This window comes from Polyodon spathula, chromosome 21 (assembly GCF_017654505.1).
Source record: "Polyodon spathula isolate WHYD16114869_AA chromosome 21, ASM1765450v1, whole genome shotgun sequence".
NCBI classification, from domain to species: domain Eukaryota; kingdom Metazoa; phylum Chordata; class Actinopteri; order Acipenseriformes; family Polyodontidae; genus Polyodon; species Polyodon spathula.
Genome location: NC_054554.1, coordinates 11358001 through 11371826, shown reverse-complemented (window position 1 = coordinate 11371826; position 13826 = coordinate 11358001). Strand labels below are relative to the sequence as shown.

The following is a 13826-nucleotide window of genomic DNA, read 5'->3' as shown; positions in this document are numbered from 1 at the left end:
AAAAACCCATAATGGTGTAATGATGCTGTCAGTCATGTTTAACCTAAAAGCTCAATCCTCTTTCATTGGAGCTGCAAAGCTTTTTTGTAGAATAAAAAAATAAACTAGGAACTGTTTTCACTCCATGCAGCAATTAGCTTAATTTAAAAGTACTAAACACAGTGTCCCATAATCATCATGTTTTTGTTCTGTTTTATTTAACTCCTTGATGTCTGGCACAGCACAGTCTTCCAACCCTGTGCACTCTACATAATCAGAAAGTCTGTTTCTATTCCCCAGTGAGTAGTTTTTTCTGCCCCCCTCCACTTATCCCAACATTGAAATGTCCCAGCCACAATATAATGGGAGTCAATGGGGCTTGTTTCCTGATAATATCTGGCAATCACACACTGTTCATATCACTCCCGTTTATCATACATATGACCGATTTCCGCTCCACTTACTTTGGAAATAACAAATACAGATCAGCATCTTTACATGCAAGTAAGTTGCTGTACAGAACTGAAATCGCATGACATGAAAAAGTGTTTTTTCAAATTTAGAATTGTGCCGTGTGTTCTATGCACCGGATGACATCTGTACAGAAGATAATTTTGACAAATCCTTAATAGCAATCGACTGATTTCATATACATGGTTTGTAGCGTGATTTTTGTCATGCATGTTTTTTGGTGAACTCCTGATAATGTTGCACTTTTTCTCAGTCCCTTTTGAATGTATATTAAAAGGGTTTGATAGTACCAGGGACTGTGTAAGCCAGCAATGTCTGGTTCCTGATTAGAGTGCAGTAAATCTTAGCATGCATTTCATATCATCACGGGGTATTATCCCGTCACCCACTGCCCATCATAATTTCTAGATAAATAGATTATTTATACAGCGCATCTATGTGATATCTTAGATGAAGTAGAATGCAAAATAAGCTGCGAGTGGAAACGTAAATGTTCTTGGTCCATAGTCCAGACTAGGTTAGTGAAAAGAACAGACTGCCTTCAAGTATTGAGCACTTGTAGAAAAAGTGTGTGCATGTTATACAAAGTCTTCTAGAAGCTGCGATACATCTAGAGGCCATAAATTAAAACAATTAAATAAACAGTAATTGGGTGGCTAAATGATCAATTGAGCCATCCTATCAATCATTTCTCCATCCTACCTATATGATATTTGTATATCTTAAGGAATGCTGTACACTGTAAGCTGCTATCCCATTAGAGTGTATTTCTGCTCTGATTCTGAGTAGACTGAAAATCAGCTTGTGTCTTGCAGCACCCTGCACTACTGTATGTATATTTTAATAACACTTAGTTGAAGAATATATGTAGCTAATCTTAATGTGACGCTGTTTGCATCAGATAGTAACTATCTTATACAAACCAGTTTGTTACTCCTTTAAGCAAAAAATCTGTGAGCTGTGTTCAGATTTTTTTTTTCATATACACAATGGTATCCTCTTCTGATACCATTGTGAATTTGAGCTGAATTTTTTCATTTGTTATTCTCCTGCTAGTTTCAAAGCTGTTCTTGTCAGTTATACACTGACCCATGTGTTAACACACTTCTTTAAATACAATAACAATCAGATGACCTGTTTGGAAAAGGATACAACTATTAAACATCCACTCCTCTTTAGGTCATTTAAAAAAATATCCCAAAGGATAAATGGCTAATGTGGTTTGGCTTTGTTAACTTCATGTGCTTGTTCTTGGTAACTAGGTAAGAATTCCTGTGTCGGGGAGCACTGATGAAACTGACAGCTCTGCATATCGTGTGGTATCTCCGACTTTACAATATCAACTACAAACTGAAGAAATGCAAGGTAAGACCAAAAACAAGCAGGCAGGCTTTTACCATAGGATACACACTACTGATCTTAAGGTACTTAGTATAAAACTCACAGACACACTCCAGTCTCAGTAACCTTTGAATCTATATTCTTTATGGGTTTATTTATATATTTGCTTACCAGGTCACTATAATAGTCCAAGAATATTGTTACATCCACACTAACCAAATCATCATTTTGTAGTATTGATCACAACATTATGCATATTGCTTACACATCAATTTGCTCTTTAGCCTTAAAGGGCTACTTTTATATTCTGCATTTTCCTAATATTTATTTTCTTTCCTCTAATATCCTATTTTGTGTGTTTTCCTCGAATCTCAACTGTTGTTTCTGCTTAGATAACAAAGGCCATTCAAATTACCATGATTCTACATCTCGGTCACAAAAGGGCAAGATGGTTGATAGTAGGTGCTTGATAAGTAACTGCTTCTGTATTGAAGACTGCACAAATTACAGATGTATCACAAACAGTCACTTATGTGATGGTTCTGTAGGCTTTTCCAGAGAATAATTTGTTGCAGATTTCCACCCCAAACTTGCCTGAAGAAATTGGAGTCTGTAATGATTGAGGAATGAATTTGTATCCTGCCAGAACAATCCTGTCAAAATCTGTAGTTTCTTGGAAATAAGTAAATTCATAGATACCAAAGAGTAATATCAGTGACTGAAACAAGCAATGGCTTTTTCTGGTTTGAATGAATGACGTCAATTATGACGTGTTATTGACAGTTGAATTGGTTAGTTGTGTCCATCAGATAACCTACCAATGTCTTTTCTTTTAGTCCAACTTGGTGGATGGCATGGGGGGGGGGGGGGGGGGGGGGGCTGCTCCTTTGTTTATTATTTGTTATTGTCTAAGGCTGGACCACACAAATATTAAATGTTGTTTTATGTATGATTGTAAATGAGGCCTGGACCTCAATGAATTAATTAACATACTAAAATTAAAATTGCTGCTAATGGTTCTCTGTAAAATAGGCAAGAACATTTTTATTTTATTTTTTAACCTCATCTCTGTTTTAACAATGTCATTTTGTATCTGTATTTAATATAGATATATATATATATATATATATATATATATATATTATATATATATTATATATATATATATATATATATATATATTTATTTATTTATTATTTATATTTATTTATTTATATTTATATATATATATATATGATATTCTATATATATAAATATATATAATATATATATCTAATAATATATATATCTATATATATAGCACACCACACACACACAGCAGGACTGTCTGGACTGTCTGCAGACCTGACAGATGACTTGACCCTTGAAACTCCAACTAATTCAAACTTGCCTAAGAAGAGGACGTTATCAAAGAGGAAGATCTTAATAAAGGACAGCAAATCAGGTTTGATGGTTGTTATAGTGTTTGCTTCTGTGTGCACTGATGTTATCATTTCTGTTCATGTATTTAATGGCTGAGCTTAGCTAATTTTCTTGCAGCTGTAAGGATATTGTGATTATATTCTGTGATTGCATAAAATATCTTTTGATCCCTGACAGCTTATTCTGAGATTTTGCACAGAACCCATACTTCTTAGTCTTGAAGATTTTTCACATCTTCAATAAAAATTATACAAGTATAGCCATACTCTTTATTCTGTTCAAACAATAGTTAGAAACTGTTATATTCGATATATTTTGTAAATAAATTCAAGGAGGAATAGAGTTGTATTCAGATTTATTTCTAGTGAAGATAATTAAGAAATTATCTGAATACTGATTCTATCCTACATCTAATGTTTGTTTCGTACATTTTAATTATCATCTAAATATCCATAGTTAAACATGCCACTTCTTTTCATTTATAACGTCTTGCATTAAAGTTGGATAACAACAAATACATTAAAATAAGGGGACCCCCATGCTGCTGCATAATGACACTGCTGGTAAGCTCTCATGTATACTACAAAATCAAATACCTGTGTGGTGGGTCTCCAAGTGGCTTGCATGGTAACAGCATGGCCGCTGGGTGTGCAGGGTGAGTTGCACAGTCAAGGGAGAGCAGGTTAGCGTCTTGGCAGTGCAAAGTCGCTGGTCTTCACTGGCGAGGTAGTGGTAGAGGTAGTGTTGGACAGGGACTACAGTGGCAATACTATTGCGACACCTGGTGCAGTGAAGATATTGTTGCTGGTCTTTGTCCTCCAGCGTCCAGTAGCTTGCTGTTATGGGGAATTGCTGTGTTGAGGCAATGTAATTGGACATTTTGTATTTGAAGAGAGTAAACTGGACGTAAACAATAACTGGGCACAGAAAATTAAAGTCAAATTTGAAGTCGATGCAAAAGTAAAATATTTCTGCAGGTTTGTTTTGGTAATCCAGCTGTTTTAAAGTGGATATACAAAAAAAAAAAAGAATCACAGAATATAAAAAATAAACAAATAAAAGGAAAACAGTAAAGCCTAAGGTATTAGTTTTCTTTATTACTATCCAAAAATATACATTATATACTAAACTATCATGTTTTTCCTGACTGTTTTGTTTTTGCTTTGTGTGCTATGTGTCCTGTAGATTTGACAGATGATACATACAAAGAACTGCTGGAAATGAATAAGGAGATATTACAAGAAATGAAAGAAAGAAACCACGCTCTGGGCTCTGAAAATCAGGCCTTAGTCCAGAAGCTTCAGGAGCAGGGCCGTCGACTGCAGAAGACACAGCTTAGGCTAGACAAAGCACAACAGGAAAACAGAAGGCTAAAGGAAGCAGAGGAGAGGCTACCCAGGGAAGGTGGGAGATGCCAGAGTTCCTTAGCCTAGCTGTGCCATTAAAGGAATGATAACCAAAGTTTTCATTTTATTTATTTTTTGAGCATTGCTCCCTTGCTAAAGATATTTTTACTTGGATTATTCGTCCACCCCCCGTAGTTTTTAGGGTCCATATTAAACAATGGGGACTTTTCTGTATGGATTGTGTCTTCCGTCCTGTCCTGAAAACAAAAATAAATTAATTAAATCTATCAAATGGGTAATTACATGTGGGATAAACAGGAAACATGATAGTTCTTTGTTGGGGAACTCCATTTGTGATTTAAAGACATAAACCGTTCAGGACTGTGTCCCTCTGTTTGTGCCTTTCCTCACTCGTTGATTATACGTGCATTACCCATCATGTATCTTCACTATGGTCCAAAAAGAAGCCTATAATATCCTAACTTACCAGGCCACTGCAGTAAGCTGAATTCAATGTCATGTTGGTGGAACCATTCCTGGACAATCCTAGCCTTGTGGCATTGGGCATTATCCTGCTGAAAAACCATTAGCAGATGGATACACTGCTGCCATGAAGGGATGCACCTGATTGGCAATGATGTTCAGATATCCTGTGGCATTCAAACGTTGCTCAACTCTTATTAAGGGGCCCAATGTGTGCCGTGAAAACACACCCCACACCATCACACCACCACCACCAGCCTGCAATGTTGACACATGACATGATGGATGCATGTACTCATGTGCTTTTCTCCATACCCTACTCCTCCCATCAGAGTGAAACAGCAGGAACCGGGATTCATCAGACCAGGCAATGTTTTTCCAGTCCTCCAGTGTCCAGTGTTTTCGTTCCTTAGCCCAGTGCAACCGCAGTTTCTTGTGTTTTGCTGAAAGAAGTGGAACTCTGTTAGGTCATCGGCTGCCATACCCCATTCGTGTCAAGGTACAACGAGTTGTGCATCCTTTTATGGGTCTTTCGGCACTAATGTTGTACTGGACTGTCAGTTGACTAACTGCAGCCCGTCTGTTGCTCTGCACAATTCTTGTCAGCCTCCTTTGGCCTCTTTCATCAATGAGCCATTTTCGACCACTGGCCTGCCATTGGCTGGATGTCTTTGGTGGTGGACCATCCTTGATACACACGGGAAACTGCTGAGCATGAAAAACCCAGCAGCGTTGCAGTTCTTGACACACTCAAACCAGCACGCCTGGCACCTACTACCATACCCTGTTGAAAGGCACTTAAATCTTTTGTCTTGCCCATTTACCCTCTTAATGGCACACATACACAATCCATGTCTCAATCGTGTCAAGGCTTAAAAATCCTTCTTAACCTGCCTCCCCTTCATCTACACTGATTGAAGTGGATTTGACAGGTTACATCAATAAGGGATCATAACTTTCACCTGGATTCACCTTGTCCATCTATTTCATGGAAAGAGCAGGTGTTCCTAATGTTTTGTACACTCAGTGTGTATATATATACACAGTGGCTCTCAAACGTATTCACCCCCCTTGGACTTTTCCACATTTTATTGCGTTACAACATGGAATCAAAATGGATTTAATTAGGAGTTTTTGCCACTGATCAACACAAAAAAAAGTCCATAATGTCAAAGTGAAAAATAAAACCTACAAATTTTTCTAAATTAATTAGAAATACAAAACAGAAAATAATTGATTGCATAAGTATTCACCCCATTGAGTCAATATTTGGTAGCGGCACCTTTGGCAGCAATTATAGCCATGAGTCTATTTGGATAAGTATCTACCAGCTTTGCATATCTGGACACTACTATATGCGGTGTTAGGCTTGCGCCAAACATTGCGCTTGGCGTTGAGGCCAAAAAGCTCTATTTTGGTCTCATCAGACCATAGAATCTTTTTCCACTTGGTCTGTCTCCCACATCCCTTCTGGCAAACTCTAGCCGAGATTTGATGTGAGTTTTTTTCAACAATGGCTTTCTTTTTGCCACTTTCCCATAAAGGCCAGTTTTGTGAAGCACCCGAGCTATTGTTGCCATATCCACAGTGCCTCCCAGCTCAGCCATAGAAGACTGTAACTCCTTTAGAGTTGCCATAGGCCTCTTGGTGGCCTCCCTGACTAGTGCCTTTCTCGCCCGGATACTCAGTTTTTGAAGACGGCCTGTTCTAGACAGATTCACAGTTGTGCCATATTCTCTCCATTTCTTAATAATGGACTTTACTGTGCTCCGGGGGGATATTCAATGCCTTGGAAATGTTCTTGTATCCTACCCCTGATTGGTGCTTTTGAAGAACCTTATTCCGGATTTGCTTTGAATGTTCCTTCGTCTTCATGATGTAGTTTTTGTTAGGAAATGTACTAACCAACTGTGGGACCTGTGAGACAGATGTATTTAACCTGAAATCATGTGAAACACCTTAATTGCACACAGGTGGACTCCATTCAACTAATTATGTGACTTCTAAAGACAATTGGTTGCACCAGAGCTTATTTAGGTGTGTCATAGCAAATGAGGTGAGTACTTATGCAATCAATTATTTGCTGTTTTATATTTGTAATTAATTTAGAACAATTTGTAGATTTTATTTTTCACTTTGACGTTATGGACTTTTTTGTGTTGATCAGTGGCAAAAACCCCTAATTAAATCAATTTTGATTCTATGTTGTAACAAAATAAAATGTGGAAAAGTCCAAGGAGGGTGAATACTTTTGAGAGCCACTGTAGCCTGACTTGAGTAGATGCCATGGGTGTAGCTGCCTGTTTGTCTTCTTCTTAACACCCCTTCAGATCACCAGGCAGAACTGCACTCCATCAGACAGCAGGCCCAGGAGTTGGTTGATGAAAATGATGCCATGAAAATGACTATCCATCGCCTGAACGTGGAACTGAGTCGCTACCAGACACAGTTCAGACCACTGTCTAAAGAGGAGGTAAAGACATACTTTTAATTAAGCAAACCTGTTTTAATATTTTAGAAAATCTTCTGTTGCCGCTTACATTAAGTTTCTTTAACTAATGTACTGGGAAGGAAGTGTGAAGGCTGAAATGACTGAGAACTGCGTATTTAGTTAGAATGGAGCAGTTCAAGTATTGTTCCAAGTAAGGTAATAATTGTATTCCATAAAGTTTTGTATTCCTCTCTAGGATGATAAACTGGTAATATAAACACTGAACACTTACCGTAACTTCTGTACTACCCAGCCTGTACAGTAAAAATAAAAAAAAAGTGTAATAAATATTGAAGAAGTTGTAGCAAAACTAGTTGGCCTAAAATGTACTTAACTTGCCAGCTGCTGAAAATTGTTTGTCAGAATGCCTGCCAGATGAAGATCACCCCGAAGTGTTGCTTTAGGGAAACAGGCATTTGTAACCAAGTCCTTTTGACAGAGTCCGGGTTTAAGATTTGTATTAAAATTAAGAATGTGTGTCCGCTTCATCATCTGTCTCTGTATTTCTGTGAGACTTGCAATGTTCTGATGACTGCAGGATTTAAGTGGAAAGATAGCAAAGTGCAGTTTAGAGGGTTGAGATGGAGGACTCCATGTAATATGGGATGCAGGGGTTTTCAGTAACTTGCTATCTTGCTGCCAGAGAGTAACAAACCAAGCTTTTTGCCCTTTTCGTCATCAAGAAATTAACTGACAGAATGTAATGAAATTCATCTGAAGCTCTTCGGTCTGTGTTTAATGCATTATAGATGAGAGCTCAGCTAACATGACAATTACAAAACAGCATGAACATCAGAGAAAAAAAACACTGATCATTTTTGCTTCAGGAATCAAAGAGGAATTAACCAGAGCACCAAATGTGTTTATCACACTTGAGTATCTAGAAAACGCCTGTTCAGGTGCCATGAAGCTGGGTAGAATGTCCTTTAGTTATTGAGAGTATCAAAATCTGGGGGATTATGGGGCATCTGTCCATATCTGCAGAGAAGTGCTTAGTTGTGAAATTTAGCACAAATAACTGAGAATATCATACAGTACGGATATACAGCACGGTGCTTATTGGTCTGTTTGTGTGTAGAAATGTTCAGTTTTCTTTGTTAGCAGGCATAGAAAAAAAATTGTTTTGATATATTTTAAAGAGTAAGTAACTTCAAATGTAACTTCTTTTTTGTTTTCCTTTATTGTTGTTTGCTGCTTCAGGGTTTGGATCTGTTCAGTTCTTGTAAATATTTTCAAAGTCTGGCTTTTACCTGGCTTTGAGTGTGTCTGGACAATCCCAGCTTATAACAGCCTTCCTCGTTACATTCAAATCAAGTGACAATATGATCTTTCAATGCAGTCAGTTCATGAAAAACCAAACCGATGATAACCAACTTGCATCCCTGCTTTTTATTGTTTACATTCACTTTGTATAATATTCCAAAATACATCAGTAATAGAGAATCAAGCTGTCCATTCTCTGCAAATACTGTAAAGCCTGCTGAACTGTGATTTGCGACTCCACTCCAAGCTTTTTACTGGAGATTGTTCTTTTGCATATCTAGCCATCTGCGAGAAAATTCCGCTTGATAGTGAAATCCCAGTGGCAGCTGCCCCAGGTCTTTCTCCTTCTTTATATAGTTAACATCTCAATGAACCAGGCCTGTTCCTTCATCTTTGTCCATTCAAGTATCCTGACTGGCTTTCTTTCTGCATTTATACATTTACCTGTGTAGGCGCCCACAGAAATGTTCAGGCCTGGGACATAGTTCCTCGTTACAATAGTATTTTGAATTTATGTAGAATAAGTTTTTTTTTTTTTTTTTTTTTTATTCAGCTAACAATCATCTGTAAAACAAAATAGAATACCTTTTTGTAAGCTTGCAAGCATACTGTATGGTCAATGTCTTTATACACTCAATGCTAAGATTTACAATATCAAAATCAAATTTTTCCATATTAAAAATAATAATCTAATTTGTAATAATTCCAGCGAGGAATAGAAATATTAAAAATCCACATTCTACATACAGTACCTGCCCAAATTCCTAAAATATCTGGACTATATTTTTACACTAGGGTTTCTTACTGGATTTTCAAAAATGAGTTTGGAGCTTCTTAAAGTGAATTATGTTCTTGATCTAAAATGTTATTTTTATTGAAGGAACTGATTAGTTCCATGATGACCAATATTCTATTAGGTCGTCTTAGATGCCTTTTTTATATTCAATAGTCTTCTGCTGTATTACAGTATTGTTTGGACTTTATTTTTACTTTTCTTGATGACAAGAACATGTACTGTACTCCGTTGGGAACTGAGTGTCATAGCTGAGATAAGGAGGGGAAGAGAGAAAGAGATTGAAGCATGAATATGTTTAGTTTCTTATCAAGATATATTTATTTTTAATCAACATGACCAGCTGCTGTGCCTCTGAAGATTTTGACATGCTTATCCAATGCCTTTTCAACCACACTCTGTTTTTAATGTGTCAGACTTTGATGGCATCAAAGAAAAGGCGGTTTAAGAAAAGAGAGTTTAGAACAACTACAGTTTAGTGCTAGATTGTATGTAGGCACCCCAGTTTTAGCATAATGGCTACTGTGCTGAGAAGCAATTTAATCTTATTGTTTGTCTGTACAAAAATGTGTTGCTGTATACTTTGAACATTTGTTTGAATTGTATGCTATATTTGTTTTCATTTAGTGTTTGAAGATCAATGGCCTTCCGATGAAAGGGCCACCTCCACCATGGCTGGTAAATTTGATTCCTTCTAAAATAGGTTTCTTATACTCCTGTATAATTTAGCATAACATTTGGGTCCAGACTAAACTACTATTAAAATGAATGGTGGGATACCCTCTACAATCAAGAACATGGCTGTTCTGGGATCTTATATGAGTTACCAGCAAAAAGCCATGTGATTTTTCTTTTCTACATTTATAATCCTGTTTGTTGCCTAGATACGCACCTGTCTCGGAGGTATGGTAAATCTACAAGGAAATCCTTGTCAACATAGTGGAAGTACAATTAAAATGAATACAACCCTTTATTTACAGGGCATACCTGGACAGGTACAGTGTGTACTGTAATATCGTTTTTAAAGCATTCAAATTGTCATTTATATCTGTGTTGGATCTCACAGTAGCCCTGTAAATCTGCACATTGTTCTGCGCCACACATTTGACAGATTTTACTATAGATTTTATCTACAGTGCCCATATGTTTTGACACCCTCCATTATGTTAGCCCCTGAGTAGCAGGCAGTGTTTTGACACTGGATGGATGTCCAGTACTAAATTCAATTGAGCATGGTTGGATTGAACTGAAATGGTTGGTACCCTCATGTGCTGGGCAGTCAAGTGGTAAAAGATACAGTGGCTCTCAAAAGTATTCACCCCCCCTTGGACTTTTCCACATTTTGTTGTGTTACAATATGGAATTGATTTAATTAGGAGTTTTTGCCACTGATCAACACAAAGTCCATAATGTCAAAGTGAAAAATAAAATCTACAGATTGTTCTAAATTACAAATACAAAACAGAAAATAATTGATTGCATAAGTATTCACCACCTTCAGTCAATATTTGGTAGAGGCACCTTTGGCAGAAATTACAGCCATGAGTCTATTTGGATAAGTCTCTACCAGCTTTGCACATATGGACACTACAATTTTTGCCCATTCTTCTTTGCAAAATTGCTAAAGCTCTGTCAAGTTGGATGGGGACCTTTGGTGAACAGCAATTCAACTCTTTCCACATATTCTCAATTGGATTGAGGTCCGGGCTTTGACTGGGCCACTCCAGGACATTGACCTTTTTGTTTTTAAGCCACTCCAGTGTAGCTTTGGCTGTATGTTTGGGGTCATTGTCCTGCTGGAAGATGAATCTTCTCCCAAGTCCCAGGTCTCTTGTAGAGAGCAGGTTTTCCTCCAGGATTTCTCTGCACTTTGCCATCTATGAAACATGTATGAATACTTTAACCTGAAATCATGTGAAACACTTTAATTGCACACAGGTGGACTCCATTCAATTAATTATGTGACTTCTAAAGACAGTTGGTTGCACCAGAGCTTATTTAGGTGTGTCATAGCAAAGGGGGTGAATACTTATGCAATCAGTTATTTTTTGTTTTGTATTTGTAATTTAGAACAATTTGTAGATTTTATTTTTCACTTTTTTTGTGTTGATCAGTGGCAGAAACCCCTAATTTAAATCCATTTTGATTCCATGTTGTAACACAATAAAATGTGGAAAAGTCCAAGGAGGGGTGAATACTTTTGAGAGCCACTGTATCTCCCACATTTGTACATACTATGACAAGTTGTGGTAAGTGCTCATCCGTAATAATTATAAAGCACTCAGTAGTGAAATATGTATGAATACTCTACTCTAGCATTATTTGACAGGCTTTTTAATTAAGTCTTTCTCAATGCGTCTTTAACCAAACGTTAATCAAGATGTATGTAATGGGTGTGAAGTTCTGTTCATGTTACTTTTTCCTAAAGAGCTCCAATGGCATTTATGATGTTCTACAACCCAGAAAGTATGCGACTCAAAACTGCCGCAATATTTGGAGGGTCTCTACTTAAACGATCCAGACCATTATGAATGGTGGTTCACAATTACAAATCTATTCACCTTTTAGTGCCAGACATTCACATAAAGTAAGGGAACACCAACATTTATGTGCCAAAAAAGGATCTTGTATGCTTGTGCATTATAGTCAATTTTTGTATGAATGAAATGTACTAAACTATGTATAATATAAATGATTAAATATACTAATTAGTAGATTATCTGGAATTGAGTACCCGTTTTGAAAAATATCTGGGTACCTCAAGAAAACTACACTGAAAGTAAGAACATACAGTGCAGGGTTTCATTGATAGGGTTATTGTTTTATAATTATTTTTTTTTTTTGTATAAGTAAAACATATTTTGTTGATACTCTCAATTGTCCTAGAAAATGTATATAACAGTATATGTATATTTTTTTTATTTTTAGCTGGACATGAAATATTTATCTCCTTTGCTCCTGGCATATGAAGACAGACTTGTAGAAAAAGATTCTGCGCTGCATGCTTATGAGGTAGGTTATTTGACTAAAAAATGTATGTGGATACATTAACTGACCTAGGCAGCTCTGCACCATGATTTAAAAGCTTCTGTACAACTATACTGCTAATACATGACACCATGTAACGTCACTGATACTTCTGAAATTGATATTCTGACTGGTTATGGAATTAAACAGATTTGAGCTTTGATAATCATACTTGGTAAATGTGTAGCAATTTGCCTAAGCAATCGTTTGACAGTGTACATTTAATATTGGATGTATTTTGGGGATGGTTTTGAAATCACCACTTCTTTTTTCTTTTTTCCAATGGATCTCTCCAGACACTTCAGTTGAGATCTAAAAAAATGAATTGGAAGAGAAGCGTTAGTACAGTATTTCCACTCTTATTCTGTCGTGTCCACAGCAGCGCAGCTGTTTCTTTCTGGCACTGCAGTAATGTTAATTAAACCCCTAGCAGATTGTGCTTTCTCCAGACACAGCTCTCCTTTTATACCATCTCTGGAAGATGGTATAAAAGGAAAACCGGCATTAATTAAAACTACACAAGCACATTTGTAAATATATATTGTGAATATTGTGTTATTTAAATACTCCCAACATTTATCAATACGTTCTCAAACCTCATTTCACTATTTTCATTAAATGTATTTATGTTAAGTTGATCAATAAATGAAAACTGGGGTGAAATCCCAGCTGCATTAATATAGTTAAACAGCAGTGGTATTAGATCATTAAAATAGACTCACTTTATCTTTACAAAGAAGTATTAAGAGGTGGCCAATGAACTGAAAACTTGGTCAGTATTTATGATATCTAGTCAGAGCACAATTAATATTGGCAGTCAGCATTGTAGAAACATGGTGTAATCATTGTCAAGTCAATTGTACTGATTTAGTTTGCTGTAAAATGATTTGGTGTGCCACTGTATTTATGAGATGGCTTTGTCAATAAAATATGTTCTGATTTAAGAAGAGACAATTTAGGAATAACAAGTATGTCAATAACATACAATCCCTGCCACAGCTGTAAATTAAAATAGAGGCGAGAAGCTTGATGAAGGGAACGCGTTCAAGACTATTTATTTATCTTCCCCACACAAAGGAGCACAAAGACCAATGCAACCAACTTAGGCAACTCTGAATTACCAAGTTTTCGAACGCCCAAGCTCCTGATTGTATCAATTATGTGTGTAGCCCTGTATTCCTGCTCATTCAATTTAAGTATGCCTATTGAA

At 36.7% G+C, this 13826-nt stretch overlaps 1 protein-coding gene across 1 annotated transcript in view; it reads left to right on the top strand.

The window, feature by feature from the left end:
* The first annotated feature begins 3137 nt into the window (after positions 1 to 3137).
* LOC121296172 (centrosomal protein of 89 kDa-like) overlaps positions 3138 to 13826 on the top strand; it is a 105926-nt gene continuing 95237 nt past the window's right edge. Inside the window, exons 1-5 of the mRNA XM_041221444.1 lie at positions 3138 to 3235; positions 4399 to 4617; positions 7373 to 7515; positions 10217 to 10267; positions 12518 to 12601. Coding sequence (XP_041077378.1) covers positions 4434 to 4617; positions 7373 to 7515; positions 10217 to 10267; positions 12518 to 12601 — 462 coding nt within the window. The 5' untranslated portion in view covers positions 3138 to 3235; positions 4399 to 4433. The remainder of the gene's footprint in view (positions 3236 to 4398; positions 4618 to 7372; positions 7516 to 10216; positions 10268 to 12517; positions 12602 to 13826) is intronic.